Source organism: Maylandia zebra, linkage group LG12, assembly GCF_041146795.1.
Source record: "Maylandia zebra isolate NMK-2024a linkage group LG12, Mzebra_GT3a, whole genome shotgun sequence".
Lineage (NCBI taxonomy): Eukaryota > Metazoa > Chordata > Actinopteri > Cichliformes > Cichlidae > Maylandia > Maylandia zebra.
The window spans coordinates 8,058,844-8,083,781 of NC_135178.1; the positions used below are offsets into that span (position 1 = coordinate 8,058,844).

General features: G+C 39.5%; 2 protein-coding genes and 1 long non-coding RNA gene across 5 annotated transcripts in view; 1 reads left to right on the forward strand and 2 right to left on the reverse strand.

The window, feature by feature from the left end:
• Nucleotides 1–638, reverse strand: part of vamp8 (vesicle-associated membrane protein 8 (endobrevin)) — a 6,464-nt gene extending 5,826 nt beyond the window's left edge. Inside the window, exon 1 of one of the 2 annotated variants that reach the window (XM_004565781.3) lies at nucleotides 426–633. In XM_004565781.3, the coding sequence (XP_004565838.1) occupies nucleotides 426–440 (15 nt within the window). In that variant the 5' untranslated portion in view covers nucleotides 441–633. Of the gene's footprint in view, nucleotides 1–425 lie in introns of both variants that reach the window. The other variant, XM_004565782.3, reaches the window with a different exon arrangement.
• An 813-nt stretch (nucleotides 639–1,451) lies between these two features.
• ncaph (non-SMC condensin I complex, subunit H) lies at nucleotides 1,452–18,383 on the reverse strand. Of its 2 annotated transcripts, none has more exons than XM_014409207.4 (18): nucleotides 18,083–18,383; nucleotides 12,772–12,994; nucleotides 12,547–12,637; nucleotides 12,304–12,396; nucleotides 11,696–11,813; nucleotides 11,384–11,535; nucleotides 9,852–10,041; nucleotides 9,305–9,387; nucleotides 8,832–9,019; nucleotides 8,541–8,686; nucleotides 7,450–7,556; nucleotides 5,289–5,408; nucleotides 4,805–4,912; nucleotides 3,613–3,756; nucleotides 3,275–3,385; nucleotides 3,026–3,102; nucleotides 2,692–2,767; nucleotides 1,452–1,819 (listed from the first exon to the last, which is right to left on the reverse strand). In XM_014409207.4, exons 1-18 carry the CDS (start codon nucleotides 18,258–18,260, stop codon nucleotides 1,760–1,762), a joined length of 2,265 nt encoding a protein of 754 aa, XP_014264693.3. In that variant the 5' UTR covers nucleotides 18,261–18,383; the 3' UTR covers nucleotides 1,452–1,759. The 2 variants fall into 2 exon arrangements, with proteins under 2 accessions (XP_014264693.3, XP_004565840.2); XM_004565783.5 differs by lacking the exon at nucleotides 18,083–18,383 and adding an exon at nucleotides 13,998–14,145.
• Nucleotides 18,384–18,672: 289 nt separating this feature from the next.
• LOC143421444 (uncharacterized) overlaps nucleotides 18,673–24,938 on the forward strand; it is a 45,540-nt gene continuing 39,274 nt past the window's right edge. Inside the window, exon 1 of the long non-coding RNA XR_013101093.1 lies at nucleotides 18,673–19,255. This is a non-coding gene — a long non-coding RNA (uncharacterized LOC143421444). The remainder of the gene's footprint in view (nucleotides 19,256–24,938) is intronic.

A 24,938-nucleotide genomic window follows, 5' to 3' on the forward strand; every position in this document is an offset into this window, starting at 1 on the left:
TTGGCTACAGGCGATTGGCTCCACCAACGACCTGTGAAACATTCTTGAAATACGTGAAAAACAACCGTTTTATCAGTTAGAAACATGTATTATAAATAGACAGTAGTACATGGAAACGTTTACTTGAAGTATGCGGCTTTATTTTTATGGAAAACAAACGCATCTCAACTTTACAAAAATCATTTCCAACACGTACTGAGCACCGTGTGTAATTAGGCCATTTTGTTAAGCTGCTTTACTTAGAACTTGCTCCCTCAAAAATGAAAAAGTTAGTGCGCTGACTTATTATTTTCAGCCGAGGTAGGTTTCAAGTTAAGTACAGGTTGATTTATGTGGAAGTACACCTGTTTGAGACTGTCGCTGAACTAAGTGGTGACGGCGGGGAGGCTTTCTGAACAACATAAACAAAGGTCGTTATCACCTACCGGATCAGTGTCCATCTTGCTGGAAAAAATGTCCTTTATCCGTAAACTGATGGATCTACTTTCTATAAAAGTTGACGATTTGATTTAAAACCCTTTAAAAAACAGTTTAAAGTCTCGAAGCAAATACGTTTCTCTCGGTTTTACTTCCTGGTGGTTTTCTTTCCTCCCTTAATTGCCTTCTTCCAACTGTTAAGTGAACTCAATCTCCGTTTCCGCCCTTTGGTTTCCAAAATAAAGCAACCTATCGTTTTCAGCTGAAGTGGTTGGGTAAACATTAGAGAAAAAAAAGATTATATAAAAAAATATGATTCCTTTAATCTTTACACAGTAATATCGTCATTGTATTTTATATACTCGTATTCACATATTGATTTTCACTACCTGTAAAACAATTGTAATGATTTTTAAGCGAGTCAAACTTTCATTGTCGACCTCCGTGCTTTTATTTTGCAGGTGCATACGTTTACTTCCTTTGTTGTCTCCAAAAACACCTGTAGGCGGCAGTCCCTCTTCTATTGTTAAAGAAGGCGTCATACCAAGATGTACCCATGATATGTTAGCGGTGAAACCCTTAGCGATGAACCTTTTGTAACTTTGTGTTCAGGATGGCTGAAAAACTTGCTTTCTAACTTAACATAACTGTAAAGTAACACAATGCATTTCTGATAGTACAGGAGGATGTAGTTGTTTATGTTTTTTTTGTTAATATTTCAAGGGGACAACAGTGACACTGGAGAGCAGCACTTAGATTAGCAGCAGTGGCCTCAGCTCAGTTACTCCTCCCTCTCCTGGTGTCACAAATTTCACCCAGCCAGCAGCTTGACTCCTGACAAACCGGTTTCTTTGTCTGGTGAAACTGGTGACGAAGATTGAATACTGGTCATTGCATGCCCTTATGTCATGACTGCTGCAAGCTGCTTTGAATCAGAAGCAGCTAAAAATAATCAAAGGCATTACGACAATTTGGGAAAACTGTTTGAAAACCATTGTTTAAGTGTGCTGAAATACTGCCACAGAACAAGAAAATGTGGGGTAACATGTTTTGGATTTAATTTCTCCATCAGATTTGAGAAAAAAAAGCTTTTATTTCTGTTCACAATGTACATTTTTTGTGTGCTGTTGAGTAATTAGCTACACACAGGATATGCATCAATTGCACAAACTAAAAGGAGAAACAAACATACTATAATTATAAAGAATAAAAGCAGGTAGAGACGGGAGATAGAAACAGGACAGCGTTTAAAAAGAAAAAAAAAATATACAAAGTAAAGAGTTGAAAAAGAAGAGAATTGAAGAAAAGAGTAGCAGTAAGCCTCATATGATTCATAATTCCCTCAGTGGCCTTGTTTGATGATGATATCTGACATGTCATCAACCTTCACCAGCTCCAAATTCTGTAAAAAAGACAAAAACAAACATTAGGACTGACGACTTTTTAAGCGTGACACAGCAGTAATAATAATAATAATGGATTGGATTTATATAGCACTTTTCAAGGCACCCAAAGCACTTTACAGTGCCACTATTCATTCACTCTCGCATTCACACACTAGTGGCCACAGCTGCCCTGGGGCAGACTGAGAAGCGAGGCTGCCATATCGTGCCATCGGCCCCTCTGGTCAACACCAGCAGGCGGTAGGTGAAGTGTCTTGCCCAAGGACACAACGAGCAGGACAGAGAGCCCAGGGATTGAACCGTTGACCTTCCGGTTACAGATGCACTTCCCAACCCCCTGAGCCACGGCTGCCCTACATTTTAATGTACTCCGTGGACTTGCTGAACTAGATATGTAACTTTAAGGAACATCTGCCAGCCAATCAGGACTGAGAATGTTTGGACATCCTATTTCAGGGAATAAAGAATGAATGAATGAATGAACTGAAAAATAAATTGCCCAGTTACACACCCAAATTCCTTCCTTAGTGAAGTTTCCTGGTGCTAAAGCTATATCTATATATATATATATACAAACTACAAACATTAGCTGTGATAGCACTCAGTGCTTTGACCCATGTGACATAATTTCTGGCTCCAAAATAAACCAACAAGGTGCAGAGTGCAAAATAAATGGGTGACATCATATTAGCTTTAACCACCTTTGCATTTAAAGCCAATCTGGCTGCTATGGGAAGTGCAGTTTGACATTGGTTTAATTTTTCATCCCTTGATGCTGCAGCTCATTTTAAACCAACATGAGGAGAGTACATACATCATAATAATAACAAATGAAATCAAATAAACAAAACATACAGCAAACAACACTCACCTTTTCATTGGCAAGATGAAGTAAAGCGACAAACGCCAGTGCCACTGACAGGTTCTGAGCCATTGTGTTTGGTAATCTGAATATGTGTGAGAGAGAGACAGAGAGAGGGAGTGAGAGAGAGAATTTTATATTTCATCAATGATGATTTTCATGATTCTGATGGAATTAGTATTTCAGTGACACCGTGATTTGATCGTGTATAGCTTCACACTAGCTTGTCAGAGAAACTTCTGTATCTCAAACCATAATTTTATATCCAATATTCTTTTGGTGAGGTCTGATACTCCTCATTAGTGCTGTGCCATGGCAGACATGACAAGAGATCTGCTTATACCTTTGAAGCAGCGTCTTTGTGGTCTGACTGAACACTTTCTCTCCACACACTTCAGGTTTCTCCACAGTCTCCACCCCCTACAGGGAACACCAAGGAACAAGTAATAAAACACAGAGTCAAACAGAAACGCAGTGAAAAAGGGCCGCCTGGAAGACAACTGTGCCCACCGCATGTGATGCATGACCAACCTGAAATTTGTCACTGTATGCACCACAGAAAAAAGAAGCTAATACGCGGTGTGTAATTTACCTCTGTGGGTTTTTCTGGGCTGTCAATCAGAAGAGTCCACATGCTGTTCTTGAGTCTCTTCATGTCCATTTTCTTTGCTGTCTTGGCGTAGTTGATTTCAATCTTGTTGACCTACAAAAACAATCAAAGTAGAACTATAGAAGTTCACAAACAAAAATTCTGCTTATAATATATCCATTATTAATGACTATTTGTCCTAAGTCATACAGTTGTTTCAGTTCCATCTTCTATTTTTCAGTGGGGTATGATAAAAAATATTACTGCAGAAGCTTTTGAGCAGAGATGGTACTAAAGGGAAGAGCTACTTAAAGCACGACTAAACTAGTTGCATTGCTCACCCTGTGTGGCTCAGGTACCAGATCCTCCTCCCCATAGGTGGACACGCCCTCGAGATCTTGTGAGGGCAGAGGCATGCTGTCACTCGAAGGCTGTGTGTCATCTGAACCAGCAAACCCTTCAACATCATCATCACTGTCACCTCCCTGAAACAGAAGATGAATAAAGATTTGACATGTGGTTTCTAATCAGTTGTTGATTTGCCGTGACGGGGATTTGTTAATTCTTTCATTCCTCAGCAGGTTAGATGTTGCTTTTAGCTTCTTCCACAAGATTTGATGCAGAAAGGGTGTAGTTTCCATGTAGTGTCAGTCACAGGTGTGTGATACATAAAAGAAAAGGTTTTAAACAGTCGCTCTGATATAAAAATATCATATAGAGATATAATTGCTATAGCACTGCCATGTCTTTTTGTTTCCTAGCACAGTCAGTGAGACAAGCCCAAGGATTTGTGAGACTGACAGCCCTGTGTCAGCCTCTGATCACGATTTATTACCTAAATAAGGAACTACATCAAACTCCAGCACAGCACAGTACCTGCAAAATATGCAATAAAAAACACACCAAGTACAACCAGGCTGTGCAGGAGGAGATACTAGCAGTAGACAAGAATAAATGACTGCACTCAATACGACAGGAACAGCAAAACAGTGGATAGAAATCACTGATGTGGTTACATGGTGAAAAAGTGGGGTTATTCTACTAAAAAATATACATTTATTGGTCTTCCAACAAATTGATGTATTACATAGGGGGAGTAGGTGCCAGTTTGCCGCCACAGGGCCCGAGATAGACATTGTTGTTCTGCATAATCACATTTAATGTACATGGTTAGACACAGGCCACATGTGTAGTATGTCAAATGTTGCGGCAAAGACGAGTCGTTTCTTTACTAATACTAACAATCTATATACTAGTGATTGTTGTAGTTATTGCAACATCAAAATACAACCCTAAGATTAAAATTTGTGTTTCATAACCCAAACCACTTCTGGATAAACCAGAAACAGTAAGATTTTACAATATAATCAATTCAGAATTGATAGTGAAATGTGTCCGGGCATGCGGTTTAAAATCCTGTCCAATGAAATGTGCGGAGCTACCTGCAGAAGTAATCCCTTGTGATAAATGAACACCTGAAATGAGCTTTCTTAGAATCAAATCAAAAGTGATGCTAAAAAGAGTTTTTCAGACCTGTAGACCTGGACAGAAGTTGGCTGTGTCATTGGCGTTGTTGTAGTCATAATCTCCAATGCCTTCTCCGAGCTCTGCAGACAGCCTCTTCTGTCCTTCTGGACTTAACTAGAGTAAACAAGACCAGATTGATCAATATTAATACGTCCCAAACATCTTGCACTCAATTATGGAAATATTGAGTAAATTACATACTGACTGTAAAACTGCCCAATTTTATGAAAACAAAAACAAAACAAACAGTTGATATGAGATTCAAACACATCCGAGATCATTTTTGAGATATCGCATTTTCACAGAGGTAAATAGGAAGTCCATGTGATACTGCAAGCCATATTAAAAAAAACACTAAAAAGAAAATAGATGTAAATATTAAATCATGTCTGCACAGTTAGAAGTATCTAAAAAAGTTAATAATTTTAATTAAACTATGAAATGCTAACATAAAGTATGGCCTGAAATGGTAAAAAGAAATAAGTCTTACTGTGCTGGAGGGTTTGAGGCTGAGCTGGGAGAGCGTCTCTGGAGGAAACTGGAAATCTGCTGGTAGAGTTGTTTTTTTACTTCTGGCACTAAGTGCAGACTTGGTGTTAGTGGTGGCAGCCTGTGAAAGGAAAGGAAGATAAAGTTTGGTTGGTGAGTTTCCCAAAAATCTGTAATCCAAAACTTCAAAACCTTTTAGAGATTCAACTGAATTTAATCATTATAGTTAAATCACAAGAGTTATGTTTCAATGCAGAAGCACACAAGAAAAGACTCAGATCAGCAAGTTTCCTGATGCATACTTGACAAACAGACTCTGTCACTGGACTCTGCTACAGAACATGCTAAGCTTTACCTCCTGTCACCATTACTAATATTTGTACATGAGATTGATGTTATTATAATAACCATGGCAGCAGGCTGGCTTTGTTCACAATGACGTGAAACACTGAAATGATTGAAGAGCTGGTCATCTATGGCTCAAAAAGTAGTCACTGTAGTTGAACAGGTGAATGTATTTGACAGCTTCATATATACAGGGAGTGCAGAATTATTAGGCAAATGAGTATTTTGTCCACATCATCCTCTTCATGCATGTTGTCTTACTCCAAGCTGTATAGGCTCGAAAGCCTACTACCAATTAAGCATATTAGGTGATGTGCATCTCTGTAATGAGAAGGGGTGTGGTCTAATGACATCAACACCCTATATCAGGTGTGCATAATTATTAGGCAACTTCCTTTCCTTTGGCAAAATGGGTCAAAAGAAGGACTTGACGGGCTCAGAAAAGTCAAAAATAGTGAGATATCTTGCAGAGGGATGCAGCAGTCTCAAAATTGCAAAGCTTCTGAAGCGTGATCATCGAACAATCAAGCGTTTCATTCAAAATAGTCAACAGGGTCGCAAGAAGCGTGTGGAAAAACCAAGGCGCAAAATAACTGCCCATGAACTGAGAAAAGTCAAGCGTGCAGCTGCCAAGATGCCACTTGCCACCAGTTTGGCCATATTTCAGAGCTGCAACATCACTTGAGTGCCCAAAAGCACAAGGTGTGCAATACTCAGAGACATGGCCAAGGTAAGAAAGGCTGAAAGACGACCACCACTGAACAAGACACACAAGCTGAAACGTCAAGACTGGGCCAAGAAATATCTCAAGACTGGTTTTTCTAAGATTTTATGGACTGATGAAATGAGAGTGAGTCTTGATGGGCCAGATGGATGGGCCCGTGGCTGGATTGGTAAAGGGCAGAGAGCTCCAGTCCGACTCAGACGCCAGCAAGGTGGAGGTGGAGTACTGGTTTGGGCTGGTATCATCAAAGATGAGCTTGTGGGGCCTTTTCGGGTTGAGGATGGAGTCAAGCTCAACTCCCAGTCCTACTGCCAGTTTCTGGAAGACACCTTCTTCAAGCAGTGGTACAGGAAGAAGTCTGCATCCTTCAAGAAAAACATGATTTCCATGCAGGACAATGCTCCATCACACGCGTCCAAGTACTCCACAGCGTGGCTGCAAGAAAGGGTATAAAAGAAGAAAAACTAATGACATGGCCTCCTTGTTCACCTGTTCTGAACCCCATTGAGAACCTGTGGTCCATCATCAAATGTGAGATTTACAAGGAAGGAAAACAGTACACCTCTCTGAACAGTGTCTGGGAGGCTGTGGTTGCTGCTGCACGCAATGTTGATGGTGAACAGATCAAAACACTGACAGAATCCATGGATGGCAGGCTTTTGAGTGTCCTTGCAAAGAAAGGTGGCTATATTGGTCGCTGATTTGTTTTTGTTTTGTTTTTGAATGTCAGAAATGTATATTTGTGAATGTTGAGATGTTATATTGGTGTCACTGGTAAAAGTAAATAATTGAAATGGGTATATATTTGTTTTTTGTTAAGTTGCCTAATAATTATGCACAGTAATAGTCACCTGCACACACAGATATCCCCCTAAAATAGCTAAAACTAAAAACAAACTAAAAACTACTTCCAAAAACATTCAGCTTTGATATTAATGAGTTTTTTTGGGTTCATTGAGAACATGGTTGTTGTTCAATAATAAAATTATTCCTCAAAAATACAACTTGCCTAATAATTCTGCACTCCCTGTACAAAGAAAAAAGACAGAAGCAGCAGAGATGTTTTCTTTCTTTCTTTTTCTTTTTTTTTTACCCTTGTTGTTCGGAAGTAGGTATCAAAGTTGACATCGTCATTGAAGTCTATTTCAAAGGTCTTTTTGGGCTTCCTTTTACGTGTCTCCTTTTCAGGCAAATGATCCACTGTATGACATAAAAGTACATAACAATGGTCAGAGATTACAGATGGCAGGTTACTTTTACACTGCACACATTTAGTGAGAAAGGACAACCATTAGAAAACCATCTCAGTTGTTAGAGAAAAGGCCCAATTTACCACATCACTCAAAACAGAAAATAATAATAATTTGTAAACATCATTTCAGTATGACAGCATAATGCATCCGAATGCATTTATGATAGATTTCAGGCATTACTTATGACAGGCTAGATAATGACCAAAGTGAATGTGGCATGCGTCACATGTTACTTCAAAAACAAACGCAGTAGCATAAGCCTACATTTAATCTTACCAACATAAATAAGAAAATTTTTAATGTGATGTGTTGTCTGTCAACATCTACACAAACTTTAATATGTAACATGTCTTGTTTAGCGTAACAACTTCTCTAATGTCTGCTCACATCTCACAAATATCTCTATATCTGAAGCCAAATCTGACCTGAAGGATGGCACTGTGATGTTTAACAACTGCAGCACAGCAGGACATAATATTTAGACCGTGTTCTGCTTCAGAAGGCACTGTGTTACAAGTCACTAACGACATATCAGATCTAGAGTGGTTTTATCCTTAGCAGTTATTCTAGTCGGTTTCTTACTGACGCGTATAACTCAGGACCTGTTGTAGTACATGCAAGTAGTGTGGTTAAGCTAAGGAGTTGTGCTGAGGAGTTTCTTTGTGTGATGAAAACAGAAGCTCTTTGTAACCACCGACTGCTGGGAAGTGGAATATTTTAAAAAGCAGCACAATTTCAAAACCTTTTTAACGTCTCTGGCTTATCATCGGCTTTGTAAAGTGGATGGTTTCTTAAATATGAAAGCTTACAGAAATTACTTTATTTACTTTCAAAGAAAATTTGGAGTTTGGTATTTTGTTATAAGGTGCAATAATGCAACGCTTTTACTGCAACTAAAATGGGTCTTTGCTAAAACCTTAATTTCACTCACACTTGTGTTTCGGTTTGAACTGCCAGTAGCCAGGTCCAGCCCACGTGGCCATGGTCCTGGGGCTGAAGTATGAATACTCCCTGGGCTGAGAGGACAGCTGCAAGCACATGGTGGCGATGTCTCCCTCTCCAATGGGAATCACATCCCTGTATGGCATCATAAAACCATTCAAACTAAAAACGAAAGCAAATTTACCATCCATTTATAGAAAAGGTTTAGGAGACAGACAAGAGGAAGGGAAAAAAACAAACAAAAGACTTCCCTGCGCTGCTGTCCAATCCTCAATCTTACCTTCTTTTGCCAGAGGGCTCACAACCCTCCTTGTGTTCCTTTGATCCATCCTCACAGTCACCCACTCCCTCCTCATAGTCACCATCAAAGTCAGGACAGTCATCTTCCTCTGGCTCTGGCTCAGGCTCATTGTTCACGTCAAACACATGATCGCCCTGCTTCATCTTCTCTAAGAGCTGATTCATGGTCTGAAAGAACATGCATAGAATATTAAATTCAAACCTGCAGGACTTTACATTTCTAAGGACTTTTACTTTGCAAGCAAAAATAGTTGCTCACACTAGAGCTGTAGTAAAATAGGGTTTCCTTTATGTATCTACTAAAAGAGAGTGAAGAACTGAACAAAACAAAGGAGATCAGTTTACAAAGGATTAAATCAGATTTGTAGGATGGAAATTCCATAACCTAATCATATTACAACTAGTATTCAGAAACAACTGACAGAAATAAGCACTAGATCCGTTTTCTCTTACCTGCTCCGGATTCCAGCTAGTGAACGAGAAGTCCTGCAGTGAGGGGCAGACGGAGCTTTTCTCCTGGGAACGCTGCAGTCCAGCTGCGAGTGACATGTTACAGAAAGACAAGTTTTCATTTCTGGGAGAACCCGAAGGATGACAGTGATACAGTGCTAAGGGGGGCGACCGTGGCTCAGGGGGTTGGGAATCGCATCTGTAACCGGAAGGTCGCCGGTTCGATCCCTGGGCTCTCTGTCCTGGTCGTTGTGTCCCTGGGCAAGACACTTTACCCTACTTGCCTACTGGTGTTGGCCAGAGGGGCCGATGGCGCGATATGGCAGCCTCGCTTCTGCCCCAGGGCAGCTGTGGCTACAACTGTAGCTTGCCTCCACCAGTGTATGAATGTGAGAGTAAATGAATAGTGGTATTGTAAAGCGCTTTGGGTGCCTTGAAAAGCGCTATATAAATCCATTATTATTAAGGTTCTTATGAACATCCAACTAGCGGCACAATATTTAACGTCCAAGTGTAAATGAATTTATTGGGCTTATTGAAAGACTTTTACCCATGAATGGGGATGCTGGGACCCCCTGTGGAGATGGAGGAGAGTAGGCAGGTCTGGACTGCAGGAGGGTCATGTGGGATGGAAAGAGCAGCTCGCAGCGACTGCTCTCACTGAAAAGAACTGACAGGAAGACCCCAGCTGTGCTGCTCTCATCAAAGGATGAGGCCATCCGCTGAAACATGGGGTCCACCTTTGTGGGGAAGACAGAAAGTTTATCATAAACACAACCTAGCTTGATATCAACTAAGAGGCATTTAAGCTTATTACTATGGCAAAGTGATGCTGTGATAGTAATGAAAAAAAAGAAAAGAAAAATCCCTCGAGGTGTCTTCTAAGACAACATCTAATTTAACTATTGATCTAAATCAAACAAACGTATCAATCATCAGTGGATTTAAGCCGTAATCCATGATAGTAATCCAACATTAACTCTAGCAGTGATGCTGAAGTTGTTTAACATTTAGTAAAGAGACCTCTGCACATAAATGCATATAAAAATTTGGTACGGGGACTGTGCCACCCTTTTTTTCCAGTTCTAAACAGTAAGATCGTTCTTAATTTGACTGCTAAATATATAACAACACCAAAAATAGTAAGCAGTATTCATAAATTTGTATTTTCCAGCTTATCATGTTGAACATTGAGTTTCTGTACAGGAAATAAAACAGAAGGCTGTTTTTTTTTTTACTGATTCTCCTCTACACTAACTTTTTCCTCAAGTAATATAATCACAGCTGAAGCATGTTCATATCAATAAGGATTTAATTAATTAAATAATTAACAAAAATCTAAGCTCATAAATAGCCCAAGCCTAATGAATATACTTTCAGCTCATGTTCAAAACCCATCACATATATCAGCTGTTAAAACAGCTACATTACCTTAAGTGAAGAAACTAGCAAAGTATAGTTTCCTTGGTTAGAATCAAGTACTGCTTACTTAGATTACAGCACTGTTTGCGTATCGATGGTAATTACATTTGGCATAAAAATAGAGATCTACCTCTCTCTGGGTCTTTGTTGTTTCTATATTATATATATCAGTTTAAAGCATTTCACCTATTTTAATGGAGTGAGGGTGTGTACTGCATTTCGAGGGAGTTGCATCTTCTATTCTAGTGGTATAAGATAACAACATAGCTGAGTCTGTTGGCTACAAAACAGAATGATTTGACCCAAAATCCAAACAGTGAAATGAAAACAAAACAAACCTCTGAATGTTTTTAGTGTTGTTCATTTATGTGCATTAATGAGCCTAGATCTTGCAAAGGTTGTTTTCAATTCATTCTCATTTAACCCAAATGCTGTATTCCTGGATCTATACATCGATAGCTATATTCTATTATTGCTTATTGCTGCATGACATAAGCAATAAGCAGGAATATTTCCCATGATTAGTCATTGGCATAGTGGTCCAGAAGCCCTGAACGATACTTCTGTTATTTCAAAAAGTACAAAAAAAAAAAAAAGAAAAAAAAAAAGAAGAACTGAGGTGCGCATTATCTTAGTTACTTTGCTAAGACCTCTACATACCTCACATCTCCTTTCAGACTCAGCACTGTTGATGTTGCTGAGGTTTTGCTCTACTGTCTTCTTGGGAGGCCTTTTCTTCTTTGGCTGTTTGGCAGTGACTTCACCTCCTGCAAGTCCTGCATCATCTCCATCTTCCTCTGTTGCACCATGGCCTGTGTATGCACAAGGAATTCAAAAAAAGCAGAAAATGTTCAATAGTACAGGAAGGTGGGTTCAACAACTTTAAAACTGTGTTAGAAAAAGCCAGAAAGCTCAAGCCACAGCACAAGTACGGTTAAAAGAAAAATCCAACAACAATACAGAGACTCTCACCCTCTCCAGGTTTGGTTTCAGCACCCAGACCACCCAGCACTCTGTAGGCATCAGCATGAACAGCATCCACTCTCACAGCGTAGATTTTCGTACTGGCATCCAGAGTGCCAGCTGCCACCTTTAGGATGAAAAGATGTAAATATTGAAGGATACTACTTGCAAAACTTAATAATAAATACATATTTCACAGTGTACGACATCACCTTTTATAGGACCCTTCATATGTTGAAGTAATTACACCACAATACCCCTGCAGATACTCTAGGTTAATACACAATCCTGCACTTTCTCAGAATGAGTGAACTTATTGCCTGTGAGATGAGAGACCACACTGGACAGAATGCAGCCTTAATTTTGTATAAATTCTGCTTCCCTGAATTAAAATCAAACTGGTGTTAGCACCTGCCTAACTTAAACAAGTCAGGTGGGTGCTGAGTCTAAGAAATATATTTTCCTGATATTTTAAACACACTTAAAAAACAAACAACATTTCTATGTTCTCCAACAACCAGAAAATTATTTATCATGATGCTTCATTCAAATGTTTAAATCAGTTCAAAGACTTTTAGATAACCAAAATGATGAATGAAACAATCAGTTACACATACCTTGAAGTTGGTGAGCTCTGAATCCTTTTGTTTGAGAATATCAGCCATGTAATCAATCAAATGCAGACCAAATGCATTTTTTGTGGTGATTTTCTGTTGATAAGAATAAAAAAAAAAAGTAATTTATTAATTTATTTTTCCTGTATTTTGTCATATTTTCTCATCTACTAATCACAGAGAAAGACAAAGGACATTTACTATAAAGGGAAAAAGAGGAAAATGCATGCACATACAAATACTTACATTTTCAGTGGAGAGTTTTATGCAGGTGGAGTAATGCTCTGAGATCTGTGCATTTGACAACTTGGGCACGGCAGCAGGAGTTCCCACAGTGCTGATTAGGATAATGAGATTGTCTTTGAGCTCACATGATACATAGCAGCCAGGCAGCCAGGCACTATTTGTCAAAGCCATGGCACAAAATGTTTTTACAAATTACTTTTAGTTTTGCCATTATCTACAGCATACCTGTGAGATGCAGAGTCATTTAAGGAGGAATCACTTGCAGCTTGAAGGTCAATGACTCTTGACCTCCTACGCTGACGTCGCTCCTGCTCATCATCGTTTCCAGGGAAAGCTGACAGCAGTGGAGTGCTGCTGCCTGCAGGGGACAGACCCTTATTCTTCAAACAGGATGACATCCATCCTGGTCGTACCCGGGAGACGGGTGTGGAGGCTGCGCTCATCTTTGCTGGAGATAGGAAAAGATGTTTGGACTGAACAGAGGGTTGGAAAAAAATAGTGCTTAAAGAGCAGAATTCAGTGCTCTGAATGTACCGTACACATATCAATTTGAAGCAGGAGAGAAAGTTAACTTGGCTCAGTTAACTATTTGTTGTAGTTAACTGAGCCAAAACCAAAATTTACATGTAAAAAACTCCTCTAATCAACCCAAATAAAATCTTTAGGAAAAATATTAAAAGTAACTCAATGGATCTCGGTGGTGAAATCTGTCAATACAACCCACGGGATGAGGAATTAAGGTATATATTTGATGCTAACATAACTCTGAAACAGCTGTTTTTACAAAGTGCTGTGCTTGTGTTGTTACAGCTGTTTGGAACTTATAAAGGAAAACAAAGTTTATGCCAAGTTTAAAAGTCACTAATGAGAATAAGAAGAGAGAATGTGATCTTATGATGACAAAGAAATTGGGAGAAAAAAATACAAGAAACTCTTATTGTTGGCTCTGGTTATGCAAGCACGATATGCTAGAGTTAAGTTCGCATTAATCTTGCCTGTTTGCTACCGAAACAACGTTGATTACTTTAAGGGTTCATCATTTATTAGTATAGCACAGCCAGCGAATCCTTCCTTTTGTAGACTCCCATTGACTTTATTCTGGATTTCCATCAGTTTAACTTAGCTTGAACGCTACTCGCATATAAACAAAGGAACTCTACAATAAAGTATTAAACCAGTGAAAAGGTTATATACATTCAATTAAAATCAATTTTCAGAAAGCAAACGCCATCTTAGCACAACATATTTGGTAAGCTAGTTTAGTAAAATAATTACGAAAGAAACACATGTACAGCTCAAACGCACTTACATGCTCACGCTAAGCTAACATTACATGCATTTTAGCATAACAACCCTAACTTCGGTATGAACGTGTTCTTACAGTTAGCGTTAGCAGGCTTACTAACAAATAAAAACTTTATCACAAGACTTGCTTCAGCCCCGAAACGTACCGAGAATTGCCTTAAATCCGACGGAGACTTATGTAGACCCGTTATAAGTTGTAATATGACAGAAAGAACAAGCAGCAAATTTCTTCCTGTACAGCGTTTGAATTTTTGCGCCGAACGGTTTACGTAGCAGCAACCTACGTCATGACGCTAACCGCGCCCACGACAGCGAGAGAAAGTGAGATTCAGATTCAGAGTAGTTTAATGATCCCTAACTATGTATGAAAACAGTGATCTTGAGATAAAACTCAATGATTTTCTTCTTTTATATTAACATAAGTAGTTTTTGTTGAATTGTTTAATTTATGATATTGTTTAATAAAAACATTACATCACGAAAAAGTAAGTGTTCATCAATTTTTATGACAGATAATCAGGATTTTTTGTTTCATTTTCAATATAGCATCCCCCACCATGTCTTCCTTATGCAATGATCTTTTGACTACTATGATCACTGACGAGTGAGTCAGTAAATCCTTTAATGTTTAAGTGGTCTGCTCCTTAATAAGAGCAATAATTGGTACTGAATCATCAGACTGCTGAACACGTCATAGACACCTCAGCTTCACTACTGGAACTTCAACATTATGCACTCCACACTGTATATAAATGCCACTTGTTTTGCACATATTCAACTCTGTATATTTTATATATTTTATTATTATTATTATTATTATTATTTTATTTTTTATTTTTTATTTTTTTTTACTATTTAATTTGTAAAAATGTGTATACACACACACACACACACACACACACACACACACACGTAGGAAAATATTTAGTATACACATCCAGAAATGCATACACTATTATATATTGTACATATATTTATTAGTTTCAGGTTGGCCATTCTTGTATTTTGCTCGTTTGTGTTGTTGTGTTTGCACATCTCTGTTGCTTGTGGGGCTCGCACACAAGAATTTCACTCGCATGTGCTTTGCCAGTGTGCCTGCACATGTGATGTGACAATAAAAAGTGATTTGATTTGATTTGATTTGAATGAGTGTATTTTGTATGTGATGACACACTGAAAAAGTGTTTGCTGTAATCCTCACAGGTCAAGCATGACATGTGAGGCTAGGGTCTCGAAGTTAAGCAGCTGTGACTCAGTAAACATATATTGATATTCACATCACACTAAAGCAAAACAACATGTCAGGATGGAGCACCTTGCTCGGAACCATTTTGTTTTTACTTCTATCACTTAATAGACACTTGACAGATATTGTTTAACAGCCACAGCTCTAATAACATCAACTGACATTCACCTACTAAAGTAAAGACCGAAAAGCAGCATGCAAGTTGCACAGTACATTTCATTAATAACTATTTTTCTTATAATTATTAACTGAAATAAAAACTAAAGCAAAAGCAATCTTCCTAATGACATGAAGCAGCTGCTTCATTTCATTTCATTTCATTCGGCTACTCACTAGATGGCAGTGACAATCAAGACTGTGTTGCTGGTAAGCTGTATGGTGAATGGATTCAGAACTGATATAAGAAAGTCAAAATTTTGTTAAACTACTTACAGAATTTTAAATATCAGTTTTCAGGGAAGTAATAATTAGGTAAGTAATAACTGTGACACAATCCCGTATGATTTCCTCTAAATGAATATTCTCATTCAAATGAGAAATGACAGTTACATTCCTTTATTAGTGAAAGGAGCTTGCAAGGAAAAGTGTCTGGACTTCTTTAAGTTGCTTGAAGACGTTTCACCTCTCATCCGAAAAGCTTCTTCAGTTCTAAGGTCAAATGGTGGAGAGTCCCAGATATAAACCTAGTGGGAGTTACTCCCACTAGTCCAGACGCTTTTCTTTGCAAGCTCCTTTGACTATGATGACCTGGATGACTGAGAACCTTCACAGACATATTCCTTTATTAGTGTGACACTAACCCTGCTCAATTTTTCCCATTTAGTTTTTGTCTATAGGGACCTTCTGCAAAAGACCTATGGGAAAAATTCAAAGTTAAACATTAGCCAGTTCATTACAGTTTCCATGATGTAACAGTTGCTATTGTAATGCAGTGTATCACCACTTGGCGGCGCCTCCTGTCTCATGACTGGTGTGTCACCCCCTTTTTGTTCTTCTTCGCACTCTCCCTGTAATGGATGCTACCGTGTGTACGCGGACTAGTGTGTTCTCGTGTAATGTGTGGTAGAGGTAGGGTTGCCAACCGTCCCTTAAAATACGGAATCGTCCCGTATTTAGAAACAAAAGTACACGTCCCGTATTGAGCTAATAAGGGACGCACTTTGTCCCGTAATACAGTGAGAATCAAAAGTAGTCTATAAATGTTAATGGAATTAACGCTTTGTTTGAAAACATAATTCCCAGCCCCTCTCCTGCTTTGTGACCAATGAGCTGACAGCACACTTATGACAATTCGAGTATGACAATTCAGATTACCGCTCATCTCATTGGTCGAGGAAAGGTCGCTTACGGAGAAAATACCGGAAGACAACAGATGACCACAACAAGAAGCATGGCCAACAGGGGAACAAACGCCGTCACTGCGGTGCAAGTCTCGGACGACAGTACACCTAAAGCTGGGCAGACACTGTGCGATTTTTTCAGTCGCGTTATTCAGCTCCTGCTCAAACTGCACGATTGACTCGCAGGGGTTAGAAGTTGGTAGGTCACGATGCAGGTCTCACACTATACCGCCCGATGCTCTGATGCGACCTGAGTGCTCACACTGTGCGTCCATAAAATTAAGGTTATAACAGAAAATCTGTCGCTCTCTCTCTGTCTCTCACTCACACAGACACACCACCACCACCATCAACTTTGCTAAATTGCTAATGAAAAACATGATCAGGCAGCTGTGATTTAGCAGCGATGTAGATCCAACTATTTTCACGGTTGTTGTGGTCGTGATAATTTTGTGAGGCCACATCGAAAAGGCTCGGATGAGCTTTTCAAAGTTCTACAAGTTGTGCCTCCATCGCTTGTGTCCAGATCACACGCTGCACAGCCGTGCTGCGCCATCTTTTTCACGGCGTTTACGTGTTTGCGCGCGAGCAGTGTGAGCGGCTCACGAGCGATTGATGATCGGGAGCTGGTCGTGAGGTGTTAATCACTTCTCGTTACCCCACGTATACTACACGATGAAGGCCAAAATCGGTCCGATCACTCAAAAATCGGCTCAAAATGGGCCTAAAACCGCACAGTGTGAGCCCAGCGTTAGAGCAGCAATGTTTGTTCCCCTCAGAGAAAGGGAAGAATGGGAAAAGGAAAACACCTGGCTGGAAAAAGTTAATATGGGCATGTGCAGTGAATATCAGCGCTATGTGGCCAGAAGTGTGATAATATAATTTATTTTGTGTAATAAACGACTGCAAGGATAGATGATTACAACAAATAGATGACTAATACATAAAAGTAATACATAGATGAATAATGATGATGAGTTAAGATGCGTAATCATGGGAACAAGCGGGTTTTCAAACGGGAGCAGCTGATTAGCATTAGAAAAGCTGAAATAATACCTCAGCTGAAGCCAATTGTACTAAATGCACTAAATGTGCACTGTTACAAGAATATTTTTTCTTTCTATTGTTTTCTATTATTTTAAGTTAAGCAGGACAAAGTTCTTTTAAAGAAAGATTTACTTATATTCTCAAAAGTTAAGCATGACAGGCTTCTGTTTAAGAAAGAGACCTGTTTTATGTGTTAATGTTGCCATTTTGAGCTAAAAATAAATGGCTAAATGATCATTTGTTTCACATGTGTTCATATCACAAAGAATACACATCTACTTAAATCAAATTCAAGTCAAAGGGTTAAAAAAAAATAATTTCACACACAAAAAAAGAGCTAGAAAATTCACCACACTGGGAAGGGTGAAGACAACTGGGTCGCCCGGCCCTGGCCACGAGGTGTCCCTTATTTATTTTTCAGGGAGTTGGCAACCCTAGTCGGGGGGTATATACACGGCAGTGAGTATGATCGAAGTGAGTTCTCTGGAGAGATAATAAGGTCTGCATTTTACCATTAAAAACTCCGCATTAGGTGAGCAGTGACTCTCAGTAGTAGTGGAGTTCATGCACCAAGCATTGTTAATATAAATGCACAAACCTCCACCTCTGGTCTTGCCGGAGTCATCGGCTAGCCTGTCGGCTCGGTGTGTGTGGCGTCCTGCTAACTCGATAGCATTGTCCGGGCAGCTGTTGTTCAACCATGTTTCGGTGAAAAACATGACATTTGAGTCCATAATCTGTCTGTTGTTAGTGATGGAGAGCCGTATCTCATCCATTTTGTTTGCCAGAGAACGGACATTGGCGAGGAAAATACTGGGTAAAGGCAGCTGGTGTGGTGTTAGCTTTAGCTTAGCCCGTAGCCCTCCACGCCTACCTCGCCTTTGTTTACAATCTCGGCGCCGTCTGCGTGCACTTCCGCCCGGCTGGGGAGAGTGGGCAGCCTCCGGTGTTCTGGAGATCTCTGGGATGAGTCGGAGATCGGCGATAAAACTGTTGGAGTTATGAGTCCAGATGTCCAGAAGCTCTTGTCTGCTGTAGGTCAGCAACGCACAGCAATTCTGGACGAATAATCATAAACACTAGAAGAAAGATTAAATGTGCATCCTGATTAAAATATAAATTTGTGTTGGTGTGTATAGGTTTACATTATTACCTAGTAATTATGAAACAATACATTTCAGGTCATTTCATGAAGTAATGATGATGTCATGGCAAGTAATTAAGAAACATACTGCATTACTTTTAAGAAAAGTAATGAGTAACATGTAATAAGAGACAGCTTCTTCCACCAGGCCATCAGACTGCTGAACACGTCATAGACACATCAGCTTCACTACTGGAACTTTAACATTATGCACTCCATACTGTACAGTAATGCCACTGTTTTGCACATGTCTCAACTCTGTATATTTTTATATATTTTATTTATTGTTTACTCTATTTAATTTGTAAAATATGTGTACACACACACACACACACACACACACACACACACACACACACACACACGCGTAGAAAGTTGAAAATAGCTTTCTAGTAAAAAATAGTATCAGAATTAAACTGGGGAAAACAGCCCAGTTGTTGTTGTGTTTTGTTGTGATTCTATCTTTGTACCTGTCATTTAAAATGCTATCCTACATCCAGCCGCTAGAGGGCGCATTACGCGCAGTGGTATCGAGTAGCGTTTTGGGGCACAGAGGAAGAATAAACCTTCCTGTTGTGAAACTGACATCAGCTCAACGTGTGTCCCTTTTTCTATTCTTTATCACAGGTTAGTAAATGCATTTAAATGAATGTATACTGCAGACCTTACAAACGGACGATGTTGTTTATGTGGGTAATGAGCGCAACTCGCTAAAGAAATAGATTCATTCTGAGTTGTGTCTGAATTGTGGGTTATGGCTGCAGGCTAAATGATGCTAATGCTAGCGGACTTGGCTAATGTGGAATACTGAGTGTGTGTGGGGAAGCTAATCTGACCTGTGAGAGACTTCTGGACTGTGAACTCTTAATGTATTATGCACTCGGATAAATGGGCTTCATACTATGTTTTATTCTTCTGGTTGATCTTGTGGTTACAAGAACAAGTTTGTGGTTTAATACAAAGACATTTATAAAGTGTTATAAGGAAACTGTTTGATCAATGCTGACTGCACAGTAGTAGTGAACGCTGTTAAAGGAGCATTGCACTCTATATAGTTGTAGGTTGTATAAGAACAGTGAATATGTTTGTTTTATGTCAAAGACATTATTTTCTTGTCAAGAGTAAAATAGCTATATTTAAAAAAACAGAAGTTACATTGTCAGTACAGTGGAAATACATTTCACATAAATAATTTAGTGCTGAACAAGAATTAAAATGAGTTAATTTTATGTTTGTAAATGTAGTTAAAAATGAAGTACAGAGTACACTATTGTGTTTTGTTTATCTTTGTAAAACAAATCAATGGATTTAAGCAATATTTCGTTTATGTTTTGTCAAAGTTGTATTGAGAGATTTATACAGTCTCTAGCTCAGGGAACTGTGGCCATGTATGGTAAACTGGACTGAAACATAAGGCCATTTCTTTGCAGTTAGTATGGTGATACTTGAAGCTGTTCTAAGCTGTTGTGAAGAATAAACCTTCCTGTTGTGAAACTGACATCAGCTCAACGTGTGTCCCTTTTTCTATTCTTTATCACAGCGCCACACGTTGTTGAACAGGAAACCAGTTGCCCCTCTGGTCATCATCTTAGGGAGGCAACAAATGCATATACTATTATATATTGTACATATATTTATTAGTTTCAGATTTAGCCATTCTTGTATTTTGCTTGTTTACATTATTGTATTTTGCACAACTCTGTTGCTTGTGAAGCTCGCACACAAGAATTTCACTCACATGTGCTGTACCAATGTACCTGCACATGTGATGTGACAATAAAAGTGATTTGATTTGATTTGATTTAAATGACTTTTCCTGAGTAACCCTCACAGTGCATTGTTGCTACCTACTTGGAGAACTACCATCTTATAAAACAGACAAAGACATTTCAATTAAATTCAATTTTATTTATATAGCACCAAATCACAACAAAAGTCGCCTCAAGGCGCTTTATATTGTACAGTAGATACGGAGAAAAACCCAACAATCATATGAGCAAGCACTCTGGCGACAGTGGGAAGGAAAAACTTCCTCCGGCAAGAAACCTCCAGCAGAACCGGGCTCAGGGAGGGGCGGGGCCACCTGCTGCGACTGATTGGGGTGAGAGAAGGAAAACAGGATAAAGACATGCTGTGGAAGAGAGACAGAGATTAATAACAGATATGATTCAATGCAGAGAGGTCTATTAACACATAGTGAGTGAGAAAGGTGACTGGAAAGGAAAAACTCAATGCATCATGGGAATCCCCGGCAGCCTATGTCTATTGCAGCATAACTAAGGGAGGATTCAGGGTCACCTTTAGCAAAAAGGAAAGTTTTAAGCCTAATCTTAAAAGTACAGATAGTGTCTGTCTCCCGAATCCAGACTGGAAGCTGGTTCCACAGAAGAGGGGCCTGAAAACTGAAGGCTCTGCCTCCCATTCTACTTTTAAATACTCTAGGAACAACAAGTAGGCCTGCAGAGCGAGAGCGAAGTGCTCTAATAGGGTGATATGGTACTACAAGGTCATTAAGATAAGATGGAGCCTGATTATTTAAGACCTTGTATGTGAGGAGCAGGATTTTGAATTCAATTCTGGATTTAACAGGAAGCCAATGAAGGGAAGCCAAAACAGGAGAAATATGCTCTCTCTTTCTAGTCCCTGTCAGGGCTCTTGCTGCAGCATTTTGGATTAGCTGAAGGCTTTTCAGTGAGTTTTTTGGACATCCTGATAATAATGAATTACAGTAGTCCAGCCTGGAAGTAATAAATGCATGAACTAGTTTTTCAGCGTCACTCTGGGACAGGATATTTCTAACTTTAGAGATGTTGCGCAAATGGAAGAAAGCAGTCCTACATATTTGTTTAATATGTGCGTTGAAGGACATGTCCTGATCAAAAATGACTCCAAGGTTCCTCACAGCGTTACTGGAGGCCAAGGTAATGCCATCCAGAGTAAGAATCTGGTTAGATACCATATTTCTAAGCTTTTCAGGGCCGAGTACAATAACCTCAGTTTTATCTGAATTAAGAAGCAGAAAGTTAGCGGCCATCCAGGTCTTTATGTCTTTAAGACATTCCTGCACTTTAACTAATTGGTGTGTGTTATCTGGCTTCATGGACAGATAGAGCTGGGTGTCATCTGCATAGCAGTGAAAATGTATGCTATGTCTTCTAATGATGCTGCATGTATAATGTAAACAGAATTGGTCCTAGCACTGAACCCTGTGGAACTCCATATGAGGCGTAACAGGCACGCCTTTACTCATGATCACAGACACTGGGTTACAGTATATTTCTGAGTAACATCTGTGAATCCTCTCAGGCTGCTAACAGCTTTCAAATATGAAGTTATTAACAACATGTTACCAATTTCCACCTGCTCTTTTCTCATGGCTGGATTGCAACAGCTGGATAGAAAGAAGGCTGCTAGCAAATACTTTTGTGTGTAGCTCCAAACGAAGCAGTAAAAGTGAGCGGGAATGATGCTTTTGGTTGTTGCAATGGAGACTACACATCTACTGTATCTACAAGGCACAGTGTAACTCCACGATGGGATTTGTCTGAATCATGGTGTACTCTACAGTTCTGAAGTTCTCAGAGTTATGTGTGTGTATACAATTGTGATTAAAAACAACAAAAAACATCTATCCTGTGGCACTACTGTTTATACAACCTGAGCAGAAACAAATGATTTTCTAGTATTTTCTAGTATTCAGACTAAATCTCTCTATAAAAATAGAGGTGACTGCCAGTGCTACCACACTGGGGTATTGCGGGGTGATGTCTGTCTTTTATAATTCTCCCGGTGGACGACAGGCTTTATACCTAGTTGTAGTTTTAATCATAACAAAGGTAAAGCCCAAGTGTGCTATAAAATCTACTTCATCCATAGGGGAGCACTCTATCGTGATTTATGATAATAGCATTTATCATAACCTCATACACGTAAGCATAAGAGCACACACTCCAGTATTCATGTGAACATGTAGCGTTACCTCACAAATTAAAATTATTCATCTTTTTAGCTTGTTTCATTCAGTAAAGGCTCCTGGACCCATTTCCCACTCTGCTCATACAAGGAAAATGATAAGAACTATTAGATGACTCAGTTTTTCCTGAAATAGGTTGCTTCTCGGCAGTAATGCTGTTTTTATTTCATAGCCTTCTACACTGAACAGTTCTAGTCTGGAGTTTGGTCGCATTAAGAAGAACCTATTTTAACATGAGCACACTGTCACTGTGAATGTGGACGTTGATGCTACACATTTGGTAATTCAGGGTTAATAGGGCACTTGCATTTGATCACACAAAGTGAACACATTGACGGTCTGTGGATGATTGTATTGTTGACTTGATTTTGCCTCACAGAGGCAAGAAAGGGCAGAGTGCCAAGTCAATGAAGATGACAATGTGCCGCTCCAGTGCTTTCACTAAAATTACAAAGTGGAGGAGTGCTGTGAACAGACATAGAGAATGTTAAACACTAAGGCAATGTAGCCGCAAAGAATAAAAGTGGTTTCTATTTATTTTAACATGCTGGCAGTGTCAGAGGTCCGGGTCAGGAAGAAGGCATGTCATACTTAGATAATAAAATCTAGTGTTAATTCTGAAATTAGCTGTCCTTAGCTTTGCAGCAGTAACAGCCTGAAGCACTTGCACAACCCGCTTTGGCTTGATGTGTGGATAAAAATGATTTAGATTTAGATATTCACTGGCCTAGTTCTTCCAACAGAAATTAAAAACGTTGGTTCGTCTGTGTACATGTAAATGCAACTTTCATAGCTCACTGCTCCTCACCCTATACCTGCCTAACTAATGCAGCAATGTGTCGTGGTTAATTATGTAGTTCTCATGTAAGACTGAGGATGGGAATGAAAAGGTCATTTGTAGAATTTTGGACTTTGAACAGTGCTTGTATGTCCACACTGTGTCTTAGTAAGCAGCTTTTTGTTTTTACGTGCAATATTTCTGCTGCTAGTTTGTTACTATTCCACTGAAAGACAGGAAAGAAAATATACGTAGATAAACACAATGCAGGTTTCAAAAACTGAAAAATGTCCTGTGGAGAAGAAAATGCCCTGAACTTACAAACCAAAATGCATAACACAGAAAATCTGACTTCCTTACATGAAACACCATAACCAAGTGGCCGGCGTAGTAAACAGAAACATCTGTGTCGAGTATGGCTTGGAAGTCCCGAGGGAGACGGGAGACTGCCTAGGGTTTTCGAGAATGACTGAGCTAAGATCCTGTGGGACCTCCAAATACAGACGGACAAAATGGTGGTGGCTAAACAACCGGACATGGTGGTGGTAGACAAACAGAAGAAAATGGTCGTAGTGATAGATGTAGCGGTTCCAAATGACAGCAACATCAGGAAGAAGGAACACGAGAAGCTCGAGAAATACCAAGGGCCCAGAGAAGAGCTTGAGAAGATGTGGAGGGTGAAGGTAACAGTGGTCCCAGTGGTAATCGGAGTACTAGGTGCAGTGACTCCCAAGCTAGGCGAGTGGCTCCAGCAGATCCCAGGAACAACATCGGAGATCTCTGTCTAGAAGAGCGCAGTTCTAGGAACAGCTAAGATACTGCGCAGGACCCTCAAGATTGTTTTAAAAAAAATTCAAAGCAGTCTATCTGCAAAGGTTAAAATTACATTTGTACAGCTGCTCGTTAATGCTAATCAGCCAGTCTCATGGAATCAACTCATTGCATTCTGGGCTTGTAGACAAAGAAAACCTGCTGAAGCTCAAACTGAGCATCAGAATTCAGAAGTGACTGAAAGTGGCGCGACTGTTGGTGTTGTAACAAGTTGGTGTTGTGACAAGTTGCTCTGAAACTGTTTTCCTGCACAACTATCTCTAGAATTTACAGATAATGGTCTGAAAAACACCATATCCACTGAGGGACAGGGCAAAAATATCTGACTGGTATCATAAGTCATAAGCGAATGGAGAGTCACTCAAATAACCACTTACTACAAGCAAGATATGCAGAAGAGCATTTCTGAATAGAAAACATGAAGCAGATGCAGTACGGCAGCAGAAGACCACACTAGATACCAATTTTGTCAGCTAAGAACTGGAAACTGATATTCCAGCTGGCTCATCAAAATTGGACAAAATTGAAGACAGGTAAAACTTTGCCTGATGGCTCTTGATTTGTGCTGCTACATATGCAAGGTAGGGTAATTTGGTGTAAACAACACAAAAGCTCCATGGATTGATGCCGCCAGGCAGCAGGTGCTCAAATGACCCACTCCTGACCAGTGTTGGTCAAGTTACTTGAAAAAAGTAATCAGTAACTAATTACCAATTACTTCCCCAAAA

What these genes read in the sequence shown, in the direction of transcription:
- ncaph (XM_014409207.4), bottom strand. Translation starts at nt 18,260, where the DNA reads ATGGATGAGATACGGCTCTCCATCACTAACAACAGACAGATTATGGAC. An exon ending in TAAAACTCTCCACTGAAAAT is followed by an intron (nt 12,397 to 12,546) that starts GTAAGTATTTGT and finishes TCTTATCAACAG; the next exon opens with AAAATCACCACAAAAAATGC. An exon ending in ACTTCTGTCCAGGTCTACAG is followed by an intron (nt 3,757 to 4,804) that starts GTCTGAAAAACT and finishes CTTCTGTTTCAG; the next exon opens with GGAGGTGACAGTGATGATGA.